Genomic DNA, 23,792 nt, shown 5'->3' on the forward strand with positions numbered 1-23,792 from the left:
AGGAGAGATACATTTGAAGAAGGTTCGGTGCTTTTATGCCAAGTGGCATAACCCTAATCTCGAGCGAGATGTATGACATTGTAAGTTTGTGTTGTGGTTGTGGCTTCATCTTAGTAGCCCCGAGTTGAAGCTGTCACTGGTTACAGTGAATGACACTCACTAATCAGATCAGATGAGATCAGTTGAAACGATATGAATCATTGAGGAACCGGCAATGATTCACTATCAACAAGCAAACAAACAGCCAAGCAAGCCAGCAAGCAAGTCGCATGCAAGTGTGCATAATCAGCCTCGCCACAAAAATATTTTTACTCGCAAGCAACCTCGACTTTGCAACCTCGGCCATCTGCATCTGCATCTGCATCTGCGCATCTTGGCTCTCGGCACTCAACCCAATTACCTTGACTTGATCGTCAAAGCGCCCTCTTGCTCGCTCGCTCTCAGCCCAGAGAGTGGATACGAAACACGAGCTCAACCGGCAGATGCGACCCGCTCAAGTTAATTTATCGGGTCACTACGAAGACTAGACCAGGTAAGAGACCAGATATGGCCTGGATGGATTGGACCTGGCTGGCTGGACCCTGGAGAGGCCAGCTGAAGGGCTCAAGAGACTCCACAATTGGATTGGATTGGTTGGGGAAGAGTATTTTTGGTGAAACGGATTCCTTTGGCATTGACAACTGACACGTTGAGTTGCAGCCAGCAAAGCGTTTCATTGATGCATGTCTGTCTATCTGTCTGTCTGTATACAGATTGATAACCTCCGAGACACGGCACGGCACGGCACGGCACGGCACTTGATTCAGTCAACACCAACTCAGCCTAGTCAACAACTCAATCGTCAAGTCAAAATGGCTACCGAAAATAGAGACATCACCGCCCTCATCCGTCAGTCGCCGCCTATCGACGTGAGCAAGCCCTACGACCCGACCAGTCTCAAGGGCAAGACCATCCTCATCACGGGCGGCGCCAATGGCCTCGGAGCTCACATGGTCCGTGAATGGGCTTCGCACGGCGCCCACGTCGTCATTGGCGATGTCGCTGATGCTGCCGGTGAGGACCTCGTCGCCGCTCTGAGGACCTCATACCCCGACTCGACCTTTGCCTTTCAGCACTGCGATGTCACCGACTGGGAGTCCCAGGTCAGCCTCTTTGAGACGGCCGTCCGTGTGAGTCCCCATGGTGGCATCGACGTCGTCGTCCCCAATGCCGGCATCATCCTCCCTGGCCACTCGATGAAGTTTGAGGCTCCGGTCCTTAAGGATGGCCGAATCCCCAAGCCCAACATGGCTACCTTTGATGTCAACATTGTGGGTGCCACCTACACAACTCACCTCGCCTTCTACTGGCTTCCCAAGAACGAGGTGTCCGAAGGCCGTGACCGATGCCTCCTCCTCATCGGCTCCCTTGCGTCTCTGTGCCCCTTCCCGGGTCAGTGCTACTACACCATGAGCAAGCATGCGATCCTCGGCCTGTTCCGTACCCTACGAGCTACTTCCTGGAGACAGGGCATCCGCGTCAACATGATTGCCCCCTACTACACCTCCAAGTCCAACATGCTCAAGCCCGAGGTTGAAGCCATGTTCCTCTCGGGCACCGCCGGTGGCGCAGAGATTGAGGATGTCATCGACGCTGCTACCCGACTCGTCGCAGACGAGGCCGTCAAGGGTCGGGCTCTATGTGTCGGGCCCAAGCTTCGCACCGTCGACGTCAAGGTCGTTGAAGACGAGGACGAGCTCATGGTTGTCGGAGAGGCCGAAGGCAATGGCAAGGGGCGAGCTGTGTGGGAGTGCTACGCTGAAGACTATTCCAACGCCGACGCCTTTGTCAAGCGCTTTGTGCTGCTTCTCAATGCGGCTGAAAGGGTCAAGGGGTGGCTCGGAGTACTGAGTGATATTTGGGGCATCTTCCGACGCAAGTGAGGTTGAGGTTTGGTTGAGAACATGTTGTTACACACAAGCGAGCACACAATTGGGTCAGCGTTGGTTAGCATGCCAGTTCGATGGCGTTGAGTTGGCATATGCGACAAAGTCAAGAGGAAAACGGGGTGTATAGAGAGAAGTTGTCGTAACTGAAGGATGGACAAAACGAGACTTGGGTGGCTATAGGGTGAGGGAGGAGCTGTGAATATGACTCGACGAGGGCATGAAGATGAGTCGGTAGAGTCTTTGACTACCGAAATAAAAGAGTTCAAGGCAAAATATTGAGTGAAACTTTTTGCTATGTTGTTTAGATGTCTTAGTGGTGTTATTATGCGTAGATATTGGACATGGCGGGATAAGTCAACTATCCAAGGTGATCCCACTCTAGACACCTCCACACCATCCATCTTCCTTCAACCACAGGATGAGAAAACCGCAACAATGTAAGAGTAAACAAAAGCCAAGGGGGTCTCTTTCATACAGTCCTGCCATTTCCTAATTTAAGCAACTAGCCAAATTTGCATCCCTTGGTTGCTAAAAATGTGGTTGTTGTTTGTGTTGAGCAGCTTGCATCGACAGCTATATCACCATGGTAAATAACACAGTAAGAGATAAACTCAGAGAAACAATGCCACGAAATGGAAAAAGGCAGAGACTAGCAAGAAAGTCTCCATACAACCAAGCGACAAGGCCATTATCCCATCCCCAACTTGCGTATTCAACACCAAGCTCGGGCATTTAAGCTCTCTTGGCGTGTGGTGATAGTAGTCACAAGAGACGCCGTGTGGCATCTAATAGCACATCTTGGCAGACATCATCATCAAGAAAAGTGGCCTGATCAGAAGAAAAGAATCGCAAAGCATCGTCAAGGCATCGTCGTCAACATCATATTATCATGCTCGCTCATTCTAGCGCCCGTCTAAATGTGTCGAGTCGTGATCCATTCTCCTCGCCCCTTGATCGCGAAAAGGCCCTTTCCTTTAGGGCTCAACAGCAAAGATGCTCCCGTCGTTTCAAGAAGTAAAAAAGAAAAAAAAAGAAATTCCACATTCAGACCTTATATCCCAAGGTCGAGAGTTATCCAAACACCGCCGGCGCCGTTGTGTGCATATACAAAAGATGAGCTCGAGAAGTGCTGCCCTCCCCGAGAGGACAGGTAAAAGTAGCTCATGGCTTGATGAAGAATGCCTGAGATGCGTTATGCATGCCGTCTATACGCCTCGGTCTCGCCCCAGAATGCATATTGGGTCATTCCGCGCCTTGACCAGTTGCGCGCTCCATCGAGCCTCGTTGTTTCGCATTGGACCGCGAGGCCCTTCAAAGTCCCTTTCAATAATCAATCAATCAATCATTCGTTCGTTCGTTCGTCTTGGCTGTTGTGAGTTGTTGTTTTTGCTGGCCGTGTCCCATAAAGTAGAGTAATCCGTTAGAAGGTGCAAAAAAGAAGGCAAAAAGCCATGGTCCTAAAAAAAAAAAGTTGAAGCAAGAAGCAGAGTAGTGTCGTCTTGATGCCATCCCGTGGTCATCAACTGGTTGGAGGAGGTTCGTTCACAATATAGCGCAGCGAGGCGAGTCCTTTCTTCGCTTGCGACGGTGACGCTTGTGCGAACTTCGACCGTGGTCGTACTTGTAGCCTTCGTCTGCCTCCATGCTGGCGCTCTGCTCGTCGTCCTTGCGGAGCATCTGCCTGCAAAGATCGATAAAGACTTCGTCGACGTTGGCTGCACGTCTGTTAGTCCAGATGCGGCCATAGCGTGGCCATGATGGTAATGGCCGCGGACGGACGGGCAAACTCACTTCTCGTCCTCGCGCTAGCCTCGTAGTAGGGCGCGCCCCATCGTTGCGAGATGGAGAAACCTTTGGCTCGGGGCACAGCACGATTCTCCTCCAGATCGGCCTTGTTTCCCACAATCACGATTGGGACATTCTCATCATCCTTGATCCGGATTATCTCCTCACGCAAGCCAGCCAATTCGCTTAGCGACGATGCAGAGGTGATGCTGAAAACGAGGAGAAAGCCTTGTCCGGTCTTCATGTAGAGATCCCTCATGGCGACTGGACCATCATCAGTACGAGGGTCATGGTGTGGGAGTTGCTGGGCCATGAAGGACCTACCGAACTGCTCGGTCCCCGCTGTATCGAGGCTAGACATCGAGTCAGTGCCAACCACTTCCACATGTGGATTGTCCCTGCAAAGGGCGGGAGAACCAAGGCCCAACTCACATTTCGAGAACAACTTGGCGCCCCTGGCACGAACGAGTCAGTCAAGGGGGGTCAAGTGGCAGCACCGGAGCGCGCACCGCATGCTAGCGGATTGACTTCCGGCGACTGGGACTGACTGCACTTACATCAACCTGAAGCTGTGTGCGATATGAGTCTTCGATGGTGGGATCATAGCTCTCGATCCACTCGTTGTGCACGAACTGGGCTGTTCTCGCATGAGCTGGTGCCGCCGCAATAGAAGACGAACGAACGGTCGGATGGATTGCGTGGTAGGATGAGTTGTGGATGCAACGGAACGTGCAACGGTGGGACGCACACACAGCGCATCGCAGCGAGCACAGCACAGCGCAGCAGCATGTAGGACATGGAACATGGGACATGGGGGCAAGGGGACAACTCACCAGTTAAACAACTCTTGCCCACGCCTCCTGCCAAAGGGGAACCAACGAGTCAGCCAACAAGCGCACAAGTTGAGGGAAAAGAGGCGAAACAGCAGCAAAAGCAATGTTGGGCATTGACGAACCTGCTCCCAGTACTACCACATGGAGTTCGCGGCTGAGAGAAAAAAGTGTCAGCGATGAGCTTGTGCCATGAGCGGAGACCAGGGAGCCTCTACCTGGGCTGGTAATGATAGTGTCGCGGCATGATGGTGAAGGTAACTGAGATGTGTGATGAGCGAGCGTGTGCCTAAAGAGGCGACCGCAAAAGTGTCGGTTAAAAGATGATGATGAATAGCGGCGCAGTCAATGTCGATGTGGCCTGGACAACGTCCCGTTTTCCTCCTGGTTTGAAAATTCGGATCCCGGTTGGTATACGTGGGTGTGAGCGTGAGCGAGGATGCGGATGCCAGACAAGGGAAAAAAGTAAGGCACTAGTAGCCCGAACGTCGGTCGATCGGTTGATGACAAGCGAGGGACAGCCGAGCGAGGGAGCTGCTGTGAGCGTTGAGGAATGAGACACCGGACAGGAATCGAGACTCGAGGGCGAGTTTCACGGCGTGATACCCAAGGGTCGATGAGTTGCGCGTCACAGAAGGACGAGACGCACGACACGGACAGACGGTGAGAGGCTTGCGACGCCAAAGGGCGACAACGCAACCAAGGGAGTGAGTGAAGGGTCGGGTTGTTGAACTTGAAGGAAGGGTGAGAAATCAACCGCCGCGGGGAGGGGACGGACGAGGGAAAAAAGAGTCCGGCAGAAGAGGGGAGACAAGAGAAGACTGGGCAACTAAGACCAAACAAGGCCGCCGCCGGGATTTGGGATGGGATGCCTGAAATTGAGTTTGTCGTCTGGTCCCAGGACCGGGAATTTGGGATGCGCCCGTGGCGGCTAGCTCGAGATTTCTTGGGGAAGCGGGGAGCAAGGCAGAAGATGATGAAGCCACCTAGGGTAAGCAAATAATTGCGTAGACGCCTCCTCTTCTCCTCCTGGGATGGGCTTGGGCGGCCGTGAGTTTGCGAGTGATGTGATGTGATGGTGAGGGGACCAAGGATGGGGAAAAGATGGTGGTTTTGTTTTAGCGGATCCCAAAAATCGTAGTGCTAAAAGGGTTGGCGTGAAATGCTTGTCAAGTCTGGTTTCGGCGTTCTAGAACTGGCGTGAATCCAAAGCACGACTTTAAAAAAAGAGTCCGGGGCCGGGCTGGATCGGGCTGGACTGCACTGGGCTGAGGCTGAGACGAGTTGAAGACGACCGATGGCAGGTGTCGTCCGATATGAATGCCGTAGAGGTGTACTGAATGGATGATTGACAACCAAGGGGGAAGAGATGCTGGTTGCTGTTGGGTTGCCTCGGGGGGAAGACGTAGATCTTATGCCGGCCAGAGTTATATCATTTGCAACATCCGCAACCGAGACAAGACGGATAGAGCCACTTATAACAACAACGGGCGATGGACGCAATGCGGCTGAGACCTGCAAGATGAGAAATGAGAAAGTTTGAAGCACCAGTTGTGAAAAAACCGGGAGCAAGAGGAAAAGCAAAACCAGCCGGGGTGTCTCTTATAGATGGGATGGGCGTGAGAGAACAGAACCCGAAAGTAGGGAAAAGGAACAAGAGGCAATGGAGGGATATGCACTACCCAACATATGTATGGGGGCGGCAGGGGGTGAAGGGAGCTTGTGATTCACGACACCGGCAGATGAGAGTGAGTGGATGACATCGAAAAAGAAAACTGAGGAGGATCCGAGGCCGAGTCCAGATAGACGGAGAAGAGGATGCTGGATGGGGCTACTAGAGGCGAAACAGCCGGGGGGTCACTTCAGCGCCGCAAGGGAAGATTCCCAAGACCAGAGTCAGCAACCAGTCACCAGCCAGAATCCCTCCTTGTCAGGAATTGGCAATCAGTAACACGGACAGGAGAGACAAGAGAGCAAAAAAGCACGGTCATAGCAAAGGGCAAAAAAAGAGGATCCTGCACCAGGATACGGAGGGGCTTCTCGGGACAAGCTGGCTACCGGATATGGTTGGCTGGCCGCTTGGCTCTGCCACGCCGGGTCAAGTTGACTCTCACGAGCTTTTGGTCCCTGAAAGATGCATTTAGCATCCCTTTAGCATCGCCGACTGGCCACGACACATGATCAAGAGAACAGAACGACGAACTCGGTGCCAGGGTGTCCCAAGGCATTCAAGTAAGATGCGAGCCAGGCTGTGCTAGCATGGATACGCGGATGGAGACCCAAGTTCTGGGCCAGTACTCGTGCAAGGGTACCTGATGAGACCGGAGACCCAGCAGGCAGAGGGCCCAGCGAGCGGCGCGAGCTCCAGTGCCCCCCTCCCGCCGCTGTGCAACGTTCCTGGATGGATGTCTGTCTTGGACGTCAGCGTTGATGTCAGTGGGTGTGCTCAATCCGGCAACGCCAATGCCAATGCCAACGCCCTTCTTGCAGTCGATGTATCGCGCCCTTGAATATCCAGAGGCGTGTGCTTCCGAAGTGAAGACATGCAGCAGCACAGCAATGCCTAGAACGACCCATTTCCTGTCGAATAGAACCATTCCATGCAAAAGTGACGCCGCGATTTGCTGTCCTCTCGCGTGCCTCTTTCACCGGCCTGGAGCTCCTGTCCCCAGTATCCGTAGCTTGGGAGGGCTCCCAGTACCATGGTTGAACATGGCACACCATTGGCCCTGGAGGCTGGGCTAGGGGGGAGCTAGGGGCAGCGGGCAACGACACAGCGGATGACGGGCGACAGCCCTGGAGCTACAGCGGACGACAGCGGGGCAGCAGAAGAGGGCCACCTGGTGGGGACTGGAGAACCGAGACTGGGCGGAAACGCTGACAGGGCCTTCCTGTGGTCTGGATTGGGGCGTTGGAGAGGCGTGGGAGGAGTCGGTAAGGCTCCGGGGAGGCTACTCGGAGCTTCGGGGAGGGCAGGGGACGGGGCTCGGAGGGTTGCTGCCGCGGGAGGAGCGTGACAAGTGATTCGTGAGTAGCAGCTGGGGGCTCATGATTCTACTCCAAATTCGCGAGTCCCTATCCCCACTGCTGGGAGGGGACCTGAACCTTGGGACTGGGACGGAGGCGGCGGCTTTTTCGATCGATCATGAGCCGCCTCTAGACTGGCCTCTTGACCAAGAAGCTGAGCAGACGTACGTCAGGATAGGTTGCATCCCCAAGGTCCCGAGGAATAACTCACACACACCCAAGGAATGCGGGAGAGGCTGGTTTGCCTCCGCTGGACCCGGGCTGACCCATTCGTTGGGTTGGACTGGTCACCGCCATGGCCGTTGCTGCTGCTGCTGCTGCAGGTAGGTGCAATCAGCATCATTGAAGTTGGCGGTGATGATGAAGCTGTTTCTGGCTGATGATGACATACTTGCTTCTTTGGCATTGACGCTGGACGCTGAATTGAGGCCTGACGGATGGATGGAGAAGAGAGATGGATGATTCAAGGCAGGAGCTGCCACGTGCTGAGCTCGGGACGACCGAGTTTATTCTGCCATCCCATCTGCAATGGTCCTTCCGCTCATTACCATCGGTTGGTCTTTGCTTCGAGGCTGCTCACGTAAAAACTGCCCGACTGGAGGGAGGTGCCCCTCGGTAGGTGCCTTCCCGTAGGTAGTCTATCTGGCTCGGAATATTTCACGGACCCAGATTGAACGTCATGGGTGATTGTATCTGAATCTGATCTCTCTCATGTCATTTTTCTTGATGTCTCATCTCCATCATGACGGCGTCAACTTTTTGCCTTACTTGTGCCCGATCCCGCGCTACTGTATGACCAACTGCACGAGAATCTCTCAGAATGAGATGGAAGAGATTATGGAGGAGCTCTGCAAAAGAAAAGAAAGTAGAGCGTGTGAGAGAAGAGAGCACATGAAGCAACGCTGGGTATTCATGCTGGCAGGTGCTTTTTCATCCCAAGACGCAATCTCTGGTTCGTGCGCGTTGGCAAAAATTTTCATCATCTTGCGCCGCCCTCTGATCGGTGAAGGGATGCATAATGATTTATCTGCTTCTCCGGAGATGCGAAACGAGCTCCCCTCCCCGTTGCAGCTGACGTACAGCCCTTGGTGGCATAAACGTACAGCATCTCGTCTCGGCAGTCGAAAACTAGGAAGATCCTTGAGGGGGGCTACACTTCGTACCTGCACCGGCTAAAGTAGCTGGTGCATCCATGATGAGCTGTGCCTGCGAGAGAGCTGCAAGCTTGACTGGACCTTGGATGGTACCAAGACGCAGAGGTTACAGTAGTTGATGAGCCGGCGTCAATGCGCCTAGATTCGATTCTGTTGGAGCTTCCATTCTTTCTCCAATTGCCGACTTTGGTAGACGTGGAGCTGTGTTGGACGTTACTCCCCCTGCCTACTGCAGTGCATCGGAGCTTCAATGCCATGGCTGCGAGGCTCAATTGCGAGTTTGTCCTCGTCAATCTCTTGTCTAGAGGGTTGGTTCCAGCTAAAGGAGCCAGGACTGGAATCTCATCAACAACGACCAGAAATAGCATCAACGCCCCTCAAACCTCTAGACCTTCGCTTGGGGGGCTCGTGCAGGGCGCGCCTCCCGATTGGATACCCAGAAAATCGGATCCGGAGGCCTTTTCACACCCTCTCTAGGAGCTAGCCATGACGTTGATTTCGCTATTACGGCTTTCTCAGCCCTGTTTTTGCAAAGGGAGCGCTCAGACTTTGACAACCTCAGACGCAGCGACGCGTCAACTCGTTCAGGGCGCGACGTAGAGTCAAAGAGCCTGAGACGCGAGGTTGCGACTGGCATCTTCCTTGTCGCTGTGGGAATATTGGATGAACTACTGATTTGTCCTTCCCGCGCTGAGCGAAGAGATTTTTCCATGGTTTCTTTTTTTGCTTGATATTGCAGAGAGGCTTGGAGGCGGTGGGAGAACAAAAACACCCAGCCTCGGCCAACCTCGGCAAGGTCAATGGATGGATGTTTGCTTGTTTGCGCCCAGTCTATTGTGGTTGTTCCGGCTGGCTATTCAGACTTGCCCAGACTCGACAGAACAAGTCATTTCTGACTTGGAGGTTTTTGTTGGTCATCATGTACCGAATACGGGTTGCTTGTGGCATCTCGCGTTTCGGCTCGCGCTCAATTTTACTTTTGCGGCTGAGACCCCGGATGCCGTGAATTACCCCTAACGCCCGCGAAGGACACAGTCGAGACTCAACGGCATCTCACTGCCCGGTTGGGGAGGGTGTTCACCTCAGCCTTGTGCACAGATCTAACCGAGTTTATGGCTTGGAGAAGGGGGGAGGGATAGGGCTGGTCTGCAGGGCGGCTCAACTCCTTGCCGTGGTCATGGGAACCCCGAGTTACAGTTGTTTCTTCCCCCGGGCTTTCCAACTACCGGAACTTTGATGCTGACTATCCAATGTCGAGGCAAGCTGAGATGGGTCAATCGGGTTGAATTCCTCGCCTCAGATCTCGTTCCCGCTCACACTCGCCGATCTAGGGCTTATTCGACGGATTTGTTCCCAGCCAGTCCTTCACCCACACTACTCACCACAGTACAGTACCCCGTGTGTGTGTGTGTGTCTCATTCTGCATCATGTGCCATGATCCAGCTCTCCACGTCCCGCTCTCGGGCCAAGTAATCCAACAAGCGAGGCACCGTAAAAGGCTATGTTGACGATATCCCGCCCCTTGGACATTGACCCTTCCCGACATCTTGGGTAATCATGTTGCCACACCGCTCAAGGGCTTGCAAGCCAAGCGTGGAGAGAGGGGGTGTTTGTCGGCCGAGAATGGGCAATACAGAGAAGAGGCTTGGGAGGCGTCTTTGCTTGAGGGGAAGTTTGTCGGGTATGGATGTTGATGGAGAGGGTAGACTCGTGAGTGTGAGTGGTCCACTCGGACATTACAAGACGCCATTGTTGGAGTGCGTGGGATGAAGTCTGCGCTATCGAATTGCGGCTGTTGGTGGGGATCGTAAGGCTGGATTGGATTTTATTCCTCAATATCACATCACAATGAGCCCCCAATGCCGCCCTCTTGCTAGCCCGTCTCGACAGATGCAGTCAAGAGCATCACCTCATCAATACATCCATCACGCCACAGCATCCCGTTCCAGGTGATTCAAGAGTATCGTTATTCAAGTAAATAGTAGTACTGTTGTCAGGCTGTACAGCCAAAATGCATCTATACGCTTAAAACCAAGTCAACCCAGCCAAGGAGGGAATAAACAAAGAAAAGCTTCCTCCTTCCGTAACGCCACGCCGCTGCCTAGTTCTGAATTTCATCTGAATAAAAAGCCATAAGGAGAAAATGTTGACAAAAGAAATGAACATGTTGGGTAGGTGTCTTCCTTTAGACCTCAGTCATCGTCTTCCCGGTTCTTCTTCCACTGCACCTTGACAACTCCCAGCAGTATGCCAATGATTAGGGCAAGCATGAACAGAACCATCAAGCAGAGCGCCACGGCGCACATCTGCAGCTTGCGCCGGCGCCGGGCTCTCGCCGCCGCGACGGGACCTAGCTTATAAGCGCCGCCGACGCCGCCGTTCACGCTGGACCCGGGAGTGCTACTGTAAGGGTTCGGAGACAGCGGCGCCTGCTGCTGTTGTTGCTGGTACGCGGCTGGCGCGGGGGCTGCGGGCCAGGGAGTTGGCGCCGACCCGTAGTGCGAGGAGCCCGGCGGCGTGGGATTTAGGTGATGGGAGCGGACCGGTTCGAGGGGGGAGTAGATTGCTGGCGGTTGGGTTGGGTCGTACGGCGGCGGCGGACTTGAGGGGATGTCGTGGGGGTGGAGAGACGTCGGTGTTGTTGATTGTTGTTGCTGCCATGGTGAAGGGACAGAGTTTGGTGATGATGGGTTGGAGTAGAAGGGTGAGCCGGCGTGGGGTGGTGAGTAGGCCTGTTGAGGGAGAGACGAGGAGGATGTTGACGGGCCTTGAGGTTGAGGGATGATGATTTGAGGCGGATTCAGAGTCGGGGTGTTCTGGTTGCTATCGCCAGGTCGGTATGGGGAGTCGTCGGGATATGCGGCATCTGGTATCGACTGAGATGGGTGACTGCCGTGCCGAGGATCCGAGGGGTCCATGGTGTGAGATTGAGGGTTTTGAAGATGACAAGACGTTAGGAATCGACGTGAGGAAGTGGTGTTTGAGACGCTGCTAATTCTTTCGCTGGCGTGATGGAGGTGAAAAGGATGTTTCTGGAATTCGGCCTCTGATCATCTGATTTGTATCGATATCGTCAGGTTATCGCCCATCCATCCTTCTCCAAGTTTTTCGGTCGTTCCTCTCGTGGTTTTGGGAAAAGAAGCCTGAACAGGCTAATGTCTCGTATAGAAGAAAACTGTTTTCTCTTTTTTTTTTTCCCTTGTCCTTCCAAAATAACCCCGTTGTCTCTCTCTTCTCGGCCTAAACTTGTTCCCTCCTGGTCGTACTCGGCAATAACAACAGGATTTTGAGGCTGAGCAAACACACACTGGAATCCCCGCTGTGTGCGTCCCGGCGATCCGATCTTTTCTTTTCCTTTGGGGTATCACTTGTGCGTCACGGAGCAAGAGAAAAGAAAAACAAAGGGTTGAAAAAGAAAAAAGAGGAGAAGGACCGTAAGATTATGAGCGAAAAATAAACGAGGGCGGGATAAGAGAGAGAGAAGATGCAAGGTAAGACACACCAAGTTTAGCACTGCCACCTTTGAATCTCTTTAACGAGGCCTTTTCTTGTCGGGGCATATGATTCCGCCGCCAGCCCGCTAACCGGGGGTGGAGGAGAGATAGGGGATGGGATGGGATTGACCGGGGGGGAGGAAGTGCACTGCCCCCCAGGCTACTGACCATGGCGCGCCAAGCCCCTGGTCAAGGGGTGGCTGGGAAGGGTTTCTGTTTATGATATCCGTAGATTGGATAATGAACGGGTGTTTGATCGTCAGACGGGGATAAAGTCAATGAGATGCTTGTTTAGGTGCTGACTATGCAGGTTCTTGAATATAAACACCAAGAGCAGCATCTCGGCTTGGACTCTGCTTGGCGGCATACATCTCACACGTAGACTCACAAACAAGCATCATCTGAAACGTGCTCGACCCTTGCAAGGCTGCAGGATTTCCAGAGACGATCCTCTGCAGGGATTCACTTGGCAAAAGCTACTCTGCTCCAGATTAGAATCATCCATCTACCGCTTCATTCGCTACGCTGCTGCCTTCACCGCGAATCATGATCCGCTTAATAGAATCGCGGATCCGTACAACGACCAGGATACAATGCATCACCGCCAGAGTGGATAGGGAACCTTTTCCATTTTGTCTTTCATAACTCTCAAAAACAAATCATACGCGCCTGTCGCTACTCTACATGTTAAAACAACTATCGCTATTACGTATTGTCCTCGGACACCTCCTCTTCCAACATCCCCAAATAATACATATGCGCCTCCCCTAATACGGTGGTTTCGTCACGTTACCCAAGCTTCCCTCGCTCGGCCGGCTATCGATCCCTCGAAGGAGATCCTGTAGATCCATCGTCTTTGTGTTCTGCGAACGAACCGATTTGGGCCGTGTACCGTCACCTCCCCGGCTGTAGAGGCTGCGTCTACCCGACTTGGCCGGGTCCTGGAACGATGCTTCGATTGACTGGATAGGGCTCCTCTTTCCTCCCAGCAAACTCACGTTGGGCAGAGGCGGTACAGGAGGAACCGACTCGTCATCCTCGCTCTTCTCATCGTGGAGGTTGGGTGGCCCTCCGAGGGGAGGGTGCGCACCCAGGGGTCCTCCTCGACGGGTCGTAGCCGTCGCCGGCCTCTTCGTTGGACTGATTGCCTCATCGGTCTGTGTAGCCGGGTTAAAGCTGATCTCTGAAGGACTGTAGTCGTAGCTGACCATGCTGTCTCCGCTGTCGTCGTCGCCGGCGAGTCCAGCTGTCTTTGGAGGAGGGTTTCCAGACAGAACAAGCTTGAGCTGCTCCACCGAGGCTACGGTGCCACCCCGGTTTGATACGGAGAGGGCTGGCGAGACAGCACTCCGCATGCTTCCCTTGCGATGCTTGGTGGGCGTTCCGTCCCGATCCCGCTCACGGAACGCATGTGACGAATGAGGCCTCATTAGGTTATACTGGCTACCGTATGGTGACACGGGCCCATTGTTACCGTTACCATTGATGCCGTTAGTGTTTACCGTGAGGTGGCCTCTCTGTGTTACTGAAGTCCCGGTCTTGGATCCTGAAAGGGACTCTGATTTTCCAACCGATGCCATCATGGCTACGGCCGCGTCTCTGGACCAGTCTGTCAGCATCTGCTCGCGGAATACGGCCGGCAACTCGGTCTCGGTCTCGGGCGCCGTGGAGGTGATTGTCGAGCCGAGAATCGGACCGGAGAGTCCTCGGGCTGGGGAGATGGCAGGGCTGCCAGGGGGTGTTTGGATGGTTTCATGGTAGTTGGCGGCGACACACTCCACGAGAGAGCTCCGGTCGTCGAATGGCAAAAGCTCCTCTCTCTCCAGTGCGACTGCATCCCATTCTGGGTGCGGCCGTGTCTCTCCAGGGAATCCGACAATGTCAGTCGAAGGAGGTGGGATATGAATACCCTCGATCCAGAACCCCTTGCTTCTGCGTCGCACCACCTCGTTTTGGATAGCTCGTCCGACAACTGACGCCTCAAAGTCAAACTTTTCTGTGAGGCCCCAGAAGTATCCGTGGCAAAGGGCCGCTATCCGCACCTTGTGCAGAGGTGTATCAATCTCTTGAATGTCTTCTTGCAACCGATAGATCATGGGAAGGCCATGTCGGACCGCGTTCACTCCCAACTTGAAGGCAAGCTTGGTCAGAAGAATGTGAAGCATCACCAGATCGTTCTCGTACTCGTAAAACTGCAGAGCATTATCGTAGATAACAAGATGTAGCAACGGTAGGAATTGTGAGTGTCGAGTCTTTGAGGCTCGTTCTTTGTTGTGGGAAGCATTCGAAACTGCACGGCGGTTGCCAGCAGCGGACAGCTCTCGGTTGATCTTGATGGATGATCGAGAACGTGGAAGAGTCTCATCGACTGCGATCTCATCTGCGACTGTCGCCTCTCGATCAAGCCAGGTGATAAGAGCATCCATGTAAGCCTTACGGACATGGCCATCTGGATCGCGCAGGAGCCAGTGTGTGCCCTCCCAGACATGGATCGGCACAGGGTTTCGAGACAGGGCCATGTTGCCGGTGAGTTTCTTCTGAGGATTGGCAACCAGCAGGATAGCCTTGATGACGTGGAGAGCGGATGCTCTGCCTGCGCTGAGGGAGAAATAATGATCGAGCTGTTGGCTTTCAGACAATTCGATATTCGACGCGCCTGGCCCTGCCTCTCCAGCCTTTTCACCTCCGGGCGAGGAACTGGTGCTGGATGATCGAGATGGCTTCAGGCGCAGGATGACGGCGGTGATCATGTCGGAAATTTGGTCGGCGTAGTAAACATGAGTCGCAAGGTCGCCAATGCAGAGCTCAAGCCTGCCCAGAAGATGCTTGGTCTTCTGGCGCACAGCGTGCTCGGGCTCTGTGACAGCGTCACCATCGTCGCTCTGGCTGGCGGGGCTCCTTAACCGAAATAGTTTTCTCATCTGCTTGATTAGACCAAGGAGAACATCCATAACACTCAATCCAATGAGGTTCACGTCAGACCGGAGAAGAGAGCTCATCATGGTGGTCAACGCAAGTTGCTGATCGAGAGTCGCGTCCTGAACGGGAATTCGGAGAAGAGTATCCAGCGCGGCCACGAGAATAATGTATCGGTCTTGTACAGGAGTCCATCGAGAGATGATGCTGTAGATGCTGATGGCCCAGCCACCATCTCGTTCTCGGTCGTCATGGAGATCGACAACGGATTCGCCTTGGCTTACACGATTCTGAATAAACCGCAGCAGGGAGACGGTTGCGCCGTGGATCTGCGATCGGTTCGGAACAATGAAGATGCTCTTGAGGCACTGCATGGCCAAAACTCCAACCTCTTCCTCGGCAAGCTTGTCGACATCGCCGGCGGTTCCAGCGAGGGCAACGGGATTCGGGTCTCCAGCGGTATCGACGGTCGCAACAGTAGCAATGCTTGTCCTACGCCTCAACTGCTTTTCCGTGTCAACCTTTTCCTCCGCTTCGACTCGCTGCTGCAAAACTTCGAGGAAATCGGGTGTATCGGACCACAGATTGTCGAGAATTCGAGGCATTATGACGTCCATCTGGCGTCCGGTGATGGAGGAAAGGGCGTCGGCGGTGGAAATACTGCGAATGGCCTCGAGGCCTGCGCTTCGCCAGCGCACCTTGACGGGACTGCTAAGGGACTCCTTGCCAGGCGCAAGGTGGGTGGATGCGAGCTGAGCGTAAAGGCGAACAATGTCTTCATACTGGTGAAGGAAGGCTTGGTCGGCGGATAGGAGAGCGGCATCGTGAAAATCGCAAAAGGCCTCGAAAGTGGGCAGAGAAGATTCGATCATGGTAATGTCTTCGGATCGTAGAACGGTATCGAGAACCTTGAGAACGAAGGGAGCAATGAGGACGGCATCTTTGTGGAGCTTTTCGATCAGAGCTGCGAGGATCTGGAGGGTGACTTGAACATTTCTGCGAAAAGGGGCAGGTTAGCATTGGAATATGGCGGATGCGAATGGAGGGTTCCAATCATGACAACGAGATGGACGGCCTGTATAGTAGTCCATTATGTGCATGAAAGCGGATGCGTCGGTACCCGACTCGAGGGTGATGCGACATACCCGATGCGCAAACGCCAGACATCACTGGCTGTCTTCTTCTCAAGGAAGGCACCAATCTTTTGGATTTTGGAGCGTCGGCTGGTTGCATAGTAGAGGAGGTAGCTGAGCTCGCTGCTGTTGGGCTTTACGTCGACGGCACCCTTGGTGGTCCTGGGATAGCACTTAAGAACCAGGACCTGGTGTTTTGGTCGACACTTTTGCTGGATGGCGTTCATCGCGCTCGCGCTCCTGCTGAGCTCGGCCCCGTGATGCTGTAAGAGTCGAACTGGGAGCGATCGAGGAGAAGCTGGGAGGCACGAGGACGCGGACGCTGGCGTGGATGAGCTAGAGCGGTGGACAAGATTAAAGATGGGAGAGAAGGCGACGACGCGGCGAAGGAGGCTGGCGGTGATTTACTCGGCAGGACAGTAAGCATGGGGGGTCAACTGGGGATGGACCTGGAAGGTATAGACTTTTTGGGGACGGGAGGGACGGAGGCTGGAAGTACCCGGAAGGTACCCACTGTTTTTTTTTCTTTTCAGCCCAGCGCAGCGGAATGGGAAAAAGGGAGCGAGAATCAGCGACAAGGATCTTTGTTGTTGTTGGTGATGATTGCGCCTGTTAATTTCCCATGTCTTTTACAAGTAATCGCTAGCCTTTTAACCTGATTCTCTTTGGTATTTTCCCAGACTATCAGAACCCATTCCCTGTTGATGTCGGAGCCTGGGTACGTGGCCGCCCCTTAAAGATCATGTACACTGTCCTTGTCCGTGCCTCTTACTTCAGGGGTTCTCTTTTCGGGTTCAGCGGGTGGCCTCACCTCGAGGACGGCGGGAGGTACCGCTGAAGTACCAAGAGCATGGACGGACCTGGACCTTTCCCCCTGTTCTTGGGCCAAGGCGACGGGAACTCTCTATTCTTTATTTACGCGTGTTTTCAATCTAATTCATCTCAGCCATCTTTAATCCATCTCGTATCTTCAGTATCGCGACATTGTGGTTTATGCTTGTCTCTCAATTGCATATTAGCTGTGACCGGATCGCCGGGCGAGTGACGCAATTGTTGCCATCGTCCCCCAAAGACCCTCCACGATCAGCATCATCGTCATCATCGTCACTGGCAGCCAACTGTGTCCCCCAAACCGCCTCTAGCTCACAGTCTCCCCCCTCCATGACCTTTACCGCTAGAGCCCTTTACCCACACACCACACTGTCTGACTGAGGCTGCCATCGTGTCGTGTCGCTGGCTGGTGGCGTGGCTTTCTTTCCCCGACTTTGCTTGGCGCCCGGCTTTGACAGTGTCTCTGTCTCACTCTGCATCAAGGTACCCGCGTTCAACTTGTCTTTGCCGACAGAGGAGAGACATGAGGGTGGAGAAGAGGTGATGTGGTGATGCAGGTGAATTATCGGAGCCCATTCGCGCGGCCCAGGCATGACAGAGCGACTCGAGCTGGAATCAATGCGTGTCATGATCCTTCACCGTTATTCATGAGCCAGCAACGGCTCCAAGTGGCTGGTCTGGTCCCCAACAGCCGTTTGCGACCGTGCTTTGGACCCTGTCATCATCACCGCTTCCACCAAGACAGTCGATATTTATGTCTTAGCTTGCGAGTTGTGCAGAGCAAGCCTCCCCGAAAGGTCATGATTTTCCGCTCCTTGGTCTTGGGGCGTGTCAAATGCAGGACAGAATGAGGATCTCCAGTGCATCGGTATTGTAACGTTGAATACTCTTGGCCCTCAGCTCGCGTGCAGTATTTGTCCCATTATCGAATCCGGAGTATCAAGTCCGTGCCTTGGTTCGAGGCTCAAGACCACAGGGTAGACTATCTCAATTCTCCTCATGCAAGTCACCTCACCTCATCTTCACCGCATTCCGCTCTTGGACCACGTTTTTACCCCAACAACTCCACGTCACCTTTGTGTGCGCTTCTGTGCAGTCTGTGTGCTCTACTGCCTATTCGTTCTCGACCAGCCAGAGCCGTCGGTCCCTCTCGGCCGCTTCCGCTCCCATTTTGTGGCTCCACTCGGCCATGATGCCTTTGACATTACCCGTCACGATCCGTCCAGAGCCCGAGGTTTTCGTGGCCGGCTGCTCCGCCCTATTTTGCCGGGTTCAATCCGGACGAGGAACCTGTGCCTCTTTGGCGCGCATGCATACACTTTGTGCACTTGTTGATGACTGGCTTTCAGCCTTTTTTTTTTTTTGTCTGCGCAGAGACATTCCGACTTTGACCGGTCTTTTTACGGCCGAGGCACCCGTGATTGATCCTGGTTACTTGGATGTCTCTTCTGACACTTCGGGTGCCGAGTTGTCGCATCTCGGGATGTTTGAGACGGTTCCCATCGTTCAACTTAGCTTCCAAGATAGAGACGCGGCAATAGTTTCGCTAACGCATGGGAAGCTTGTCGCTCATGCTAAACTGCTGCATATGCAAACTTACAGATAACACTGCCATTTTACCCTTTCTCCATCCACTACCTGTTGAGTCTAACCTTCTAATCCCAGCAAAGCTTCATCGACAACCTTCTGAATGTCATAGTGATACATCCAATTTGACTTTTTGCCCTTGGTTCTCTTGACCCTCTCCTCAATCTCCCTGTCCACCGACAACCCCTCGGCCGCAATCTCCTTGTTTATGCCACCGTACCAGTCTAGGACGTCGTATAGTTCCCCGTAGTGCGGCGAGCGGATCTTGTCGTATAGCTCCAGGGCAACCTTGATACCCCTGCCTCGCTTCCACGCCCATTCAAGTGTCTTGGAAAGCGCGTATACGTCCTCGAGTGCGAATCCAGCGCCCGCACCGAAGGCTCCTGATAGAGGATGGGATGCATCTCCGATGAGGGCCACAGAGTCCAGAGCAACCACACGCTCCAGTCGCGGTCCTGAGAAGAGCGCAAACTCCTGAGTCTCTCCCTGCTTAGCTGCCAATTGAACAACTTGTCGTACCGGCTCACAGAACTCGTCATACTCGTGGACGAGTGTGTTAAAGTCGAATGGGCGACCCCAGCTGACGTGCTCTTGGCCCTCGGAGGGTCGGCTGATGCGTGCCGTGACCTCAAAGTCGTCATCACCAAGTGGACTCGTGAAGACGTATCTTCCGCCGAGGTTCTGCCAAAACACTGAGGACTCGGGGATGGTACCAAGAGCTTTGACATCCGACTTGCTGATGATGGTGCGATAGGCGGATTGTCCGTTGTATTTGATTTTGTGAGAGGGGAATGTGAAGGAACGGACGACCTGTGTTGTTAGCAGGTGACCTATTGTTGAGCACACCAAGTGAGTTACTTACAGATCGGATGCCGTCCGCAGCAACAAGAAGGTCAACTTCGTCGGTATGTCCATCTTCGAAACGGATGAGAACTCTTCCACTGGGAAGCTTCTCAATGTCTACCAACTTCTTGGAAAGTTGGATCCGGGACTGGTCAACCTCCTTGAGAAGGGCAGCCTGCAACTTTGCTCGCCTTTGTCGACAGCTGAGTTGGCTCTTGGGGGTGTCTGCGGGATGAAGGCTCTGGTCCAATAGCTCACCCGTCCTCCCGTTTCTGCTCTGGTTAGCACTTGGCATACTCTTTCATTGGAGGCTGGAACTAACCGGTACTGCCCACTAATTCCTGACGGGGCTCTGAAGAAGTCGTTGGGCTGGATGTTCTTGGCCGCTCCATTCCACTCAAGCATCTTCCAAGTATGTAGTTGCAGGCTGATACCACCCCCGGTCTCACTGATCTCGGGCTTCTTCTCATACAAAGTCCAGTCCACAAAGGGCAGCTTGGCGAGCGCAATGGCTGCACCTAATCCTCCTGGGCCACCGCCGATGATGGCGACCCGGAGACGGCCGGCGCCGTTGGCATGGTTCTTAACAGCCATTGTATGGGGCGTAGTTGCGGTTGCTGGAGCTTGTATACAATTGGACGCCCGAGCAAAGCGTTTGCATATATCTTGCCGATCAGGGACCAGAGCTAAGAAAGCTTGCAAAGGGCGTTGAGACACTTTTATAAAGCTTATCTGACGACAATCGGCGTCCTCCATCGTCGGATATCGATGAGGCCATTTCAGCCGTATTGCGCCATCAATCCGGCGAATTGGCAATCCTCAGATAGCGGGCTGCAGAGGATTCACTCCCGACGCAGAGTGGGTAAGAAATTCACAATCAGTGGGTCGTGCTGAATAATTAAAGAGGTTTCGGGAAGTGGGATAGTCGAATAGTGGCCAAGAAGAGTATCTGTTTCGACGTGGGATGCGAGGTTGAGCGGTTATGCGGCTCTTTGCTTTTGGACTACCTCAGGCCACTTTCTCTTCGCGAATAAGAGGGTTAAAAGACGCCATTCCGATCATGTCCGAAGGGTTGCTCACGTAGGGCTTTTGGCCTTTCCTCGCTGATGCTCACATTGTTTTCTTGCACTTGTTCTGAAACGAACTTTCGACAAGTTAAAGCGCAGGCAGAAATGCACCTGGCTTTGGGCATACAGCCATGAATCGACGGAAAGACAGTTTCAATTGACTGAAGAAGGATTGAGGAGGTCAGCGGAGCCTCACGGACAATACCTACCGAGAGGTCTACTTGGTTCTCAGCACCAACGAAGGCACCGGCCAACCGACTAATTCCTGGACGACTTTGGGCCATCTTTATATTTCTATGGTGGAGGGATTGCTATTGACTAGCCGGGAGTTGGACTTGGCGTTTCAGGGCTTGATAACTAGTCTAACTGGATCTTTGCTATATCCAACCTGCTCACCGCTCTACACTAGGCTGGATCCCAGGCAAATGCATTCCTTGACAACTCATGACGGGGGAATTTATACCAACCTAGGAATAAGGACGCAAATAATGCGTATATGATGAATTCTTCAAGCTGTTATTCGGCAGATACTGGGTCAGATCCGCGAAATTGCGACGCTATGCATCACTGGTAGCTTGGCTAATGGGACGAGCGTTGATAACATTTCAAGTTTCACGAAAGAAGCCTCTACTTTAGAAAAGAGCTGTCAAGTTGAAAATGTAAAATTCTATAAAGACTCAACAAAACAGGTGTGATTTTCGTAACTCCCTAGGTTCTTTTCAAAGAGGGCAGGTTTGGGCGGAATAGCAACAAAAAGCGGCCTTGCCTTTATGGATCTAGACTCAACTCGATTTGATTTGAGTGCAAATCGAATTTGAATCGAATGTGAATCGAATTAAAAACGAATTTCAAACGAATCTAAGATCACATGCTGCGTTGCCTTGGTCTAGGTGGACCACCAGAGACGCTTGACACTTAATCACAGAGCCTGATTCTAACCAACCTCCAAGTGATTAAGGAGTGGTTGCACTCAAACGCATGATCTGGATATTGACACACCATTACGATTTACAGGAATCAAACTATGAAGCAAACACAATTTAAAACGACAAGGCCCCTGGGTAGTGATACGGAATGATCATTGTGCGATATCCTGTAGAGGAGGCACTGTGTCCTAGCGGAGAAGCCTAGAAAGTTACAGGGTCCCAGGGACCTTGAACCAGATACAAGGAGCTTTGTTTGTCAAACCGCTTCCTCTTCTCAAAAAGCCAACGCCATGTCCAACCGAAGCTCGAGGTTGAGGTTAATAGAGTTCTGACCAGTATAGTCAACTCTATGTCTTCCTACCCTTTAGACCTGACTTGAAAACAATTTGAGGGTCAAAGAACTCGGCGTAGAGTCTGCCAAAAACTGATACTGCGATGATGGGCCAATGCCCATGAGTGTTTCTTGGGGTGGCTATGCGTGGCTAGCGTTGTGCTAACATCGACACATACCTGCCTTGACTGCAGCTTGGCATTTCACCGAGCCTATCCCATGATCAATCTTTGCGCGAGAAATTCTGAGGCTCTGCTGCATCTGCAATTGCCCTTTTATGAGTAACTTGATGGGAAAACACGCCGACGAAATGACACGCGCTGTGGGTTTCAGGTAGCCCCTTAAAGGCAAAGCAGCACTTGTAGAGCCCAAGACCGAACAACAACTAAAAGGCATGCGACTGGCGTGAATCCGCCCTACGCCGCACCTGTGAGGCAATCTCTGTCAGCTGAGTCTGACCGGAAACTTGCAGATTGGCATGGGTACAGGGTTGTCCCTTTGCAAGTACCGCGCACTGTCTATCAACCAACTCGACCTTGGTAAGCAGTAAAGCAAGGCGATGAGGAGGCCAGATACAACGCGCCAGAAAGTGCAAACAAGGCAGACATGGCTTGCAAACTCGACCGAACCTGCAGCTGGTCGAGAACAAGGGCTAGGACACCCAATACGAGATATAAATACCTGAAGGAGTGTTACACCTCGCGGCAAGCTGCAGGAATTAAGAGTAGTTGACCAGAACAGGCAGTGTCTTTGATTGCTCGTGACGGCGGCTTGCATATCTCTAGTTGCAGGAGGCCGTCCAACAAGTGACAAAGAGGGAAATATACTGTATACTTTTTTTTTTTCGTGTTACCTCACCTCAGTTTACACCGCCTCAATGCACATTTTTTTTGTTGCCTCACGGTCGCCTCGTCTACCTAGGCAGAATCAGGCTCTCGCACTGATCATGCTACGCACCACCTGACGATTATATCAAGGCGAGCAAACCCCTCTTCTCGATTGCTCTCTTTGTCTCTAGTTCTTTTTTTCTACTCAGTATTTCTTTGTTCCGTCTTCCTCTCACCCCTCAGCTAAAGTCACGTATCAAGATCCTTGCGTCATCATCACGCTTTCGACCAACCCCCCCTGACGGAAACCTTTCAAACCCCTGCACGCACACACACTCACTCACGGAAGAACGCCCGCAACCAGAAAAAAATGTGTAACCAGACGGAAACGAGAGAAGAGTGCTGCTGCTGCGGAACCACGACGTCCAAGCTGGAGATTGAGAGCTGTGCCCTGAGACTGCAGGAGCAGCAGGCGTTCCAGAGCAGATCCAACAACCCCGGCGGCCGCTGCTACGGCGTGGCCACGACGTCCAACACGATTGTCGTCACCTGTCCCAACTGCGCCGAGATGCAGCGTGGGGGGAAGCACGAGGCTCATCATGGCCGCGATGACTTTGGGGGGTTTGCGAGAAGAGCGTGAGAGGGCTTTTGGTCGGGTTTCCTTGGGGGGGTTTTCACATCAGCGGGAGGCGAAATTGTTCAATTTATGGGCTTGGTTTGACGTGTACAACTACTGGGAGGAGAATATGGGTTTAATTTGCAATGTTTGACTTTGTTACTGATAATGCTCGACGAGTTCGTTCTGCTGACGCCATCACTGGCGGAGCCGTCGAAGCGATCTTGAGCAGTCACTGGGGAACAGAACCATGGGCGCATATTTCCAAGAAGCTTGTTTAACTTTTTTTTTACGACTTGCCAAGATGAACATGGATCTTATTTGTCCACTTCTACCGAACATGCCGATGTGAAAATCTGCAACGGTGCAATGAGGTTGGCTTTCAACTATAGCTTCATGTTTATAATTGACCGGATATACGTAACCTTAAATAGGCAGCTAAAATAAGAAAGTTGCAGGCTATACTGCGTAGGAATGTTCATCACCAACCTCTGCGC

At 53.0% G+C, this 23,792-nt stretch overlaps 5 protein-coding genes across 5 annotated transcripts; 1 reads left to right on the forward strand and 4 right to left on the reverse strand.

Moving 5' to 3' along the window:
- Positions 1 to 851: 851 nt before the first annotated feature.
- Positions 852 to 1,922, forward strand: NECHADRAFT_35841 (uncharacterized protein; the record flags this gene model as incomplete). Its single annotated transcript, XM_003052679.1, has 1 exon — positions 852 to 1,922. The coding sequence occupies one exon, from the start codon at positions 852 to 854 to the stop codon at positions 1,920 to 1,922; it is 1,071 nt and encodes a 356-aa protein (XP_003052725.1).
- A 1,548-nt stretch (positions 1,923 to 3,470) lies between these two features.
- On the reverse strand, positions 3,471 to 4,790 carry NECHADRAFT_92074 (uncharacterized protein; the record flags this gene model as incomplete). Its single annotated transcript, XM_003053172.1, has 8 exons — positions 3,471 to 3,643; positions 3,720 to 3,977; positions 4,038 to 4,066; positions 4,146 to 4,168; positions 4,271 to 4,350; positions 4,547 to 4,573; positions 4,669 to 4,700; positions 4,762 to 4,790. The coding sequence occupies 8 exons, from the start codon at positions 4,788 to 4,790 to the stop codon at positions 3,471 to 3,473; spliced, it is 651 nt and encodes a 216-aa protein (XP_003053218.1).
- A 5,885-nt stretch (positions 4,791 to 10,675) lies between these two features.
- NECHADRAFT_99721 (uncharacterized protein) lies at positions 10,676 to 11,642 on the reverse strand (the record flags this gene model as incomplete). Its single annotated transcript, XM_003053173.1, has 1 exon — positions 10,676 to 11,642. One exon carries the CDS (start codon positions 11,640 to 11,642, stop codon positions 10,917 to 10,919), a length of 726 nt encoding a protein of 241 aa, XP_003053219.1. The 3' UTR covers positions 10,676 to 10,916.
- A 1,679-nt stretch (positions 11,643 to 13,321) lies between these two features.
- Positions 13,322 to 16,494, reverse strand: NECHADRAFT_10759 (uncharacterized protein; the record flags this gene model as incomplete). Its single annotated transcript, XM_003053174.1, has 2 exons — positions 13,322 to 16,130; positions 16,280 to 16,494. Coding segments are annotated over 2 exons (3,024 nt in total), but the record flags the coding sequence as incomplete, so codon positions are not given.
- A 2,251-nt stretch (positions 16,495 to 18,745) lies between these two features.
- Positions 18,746 to 20,122, reverse strand: NECHADRAFT_35405 (uncharacterized protein; the record flags this gene model as incomplete). The annotated part of the gene is made up of 3 exons (XM_003053175.1): positions 18,746 to 19,495; positions 19,548 to 19,805; positions 19,826 to 20,122. The coding sequence occupies 3 exons, from the start codon at positions 20,120 to 20,122 to the stop codon at positions 18,746 to 18,748; spliced, it is 1,305 nt and encodes a 434-aa protein (XP_003053221.1).
- Positions 20,123 to 23,792: the final 3,670 nt, after the last annotated feature.

The sequence above is a fragment of the Fusarium vanettenii genome (assembly GCF_000151355.1).
Source record: "Fusarium vanettenii 77-13-4 chromosome 3 genomic scaffold NECHAsca_2_chr3_3_0, whole genome shotgun sequence".
Classification (NCBI taxonomy): Eukaryota; Fungi; Ascomycota; class Sordariomycetes; order Hypocreales; family Nectriaceae; genus Fusarium; species Fusarium vanettenii.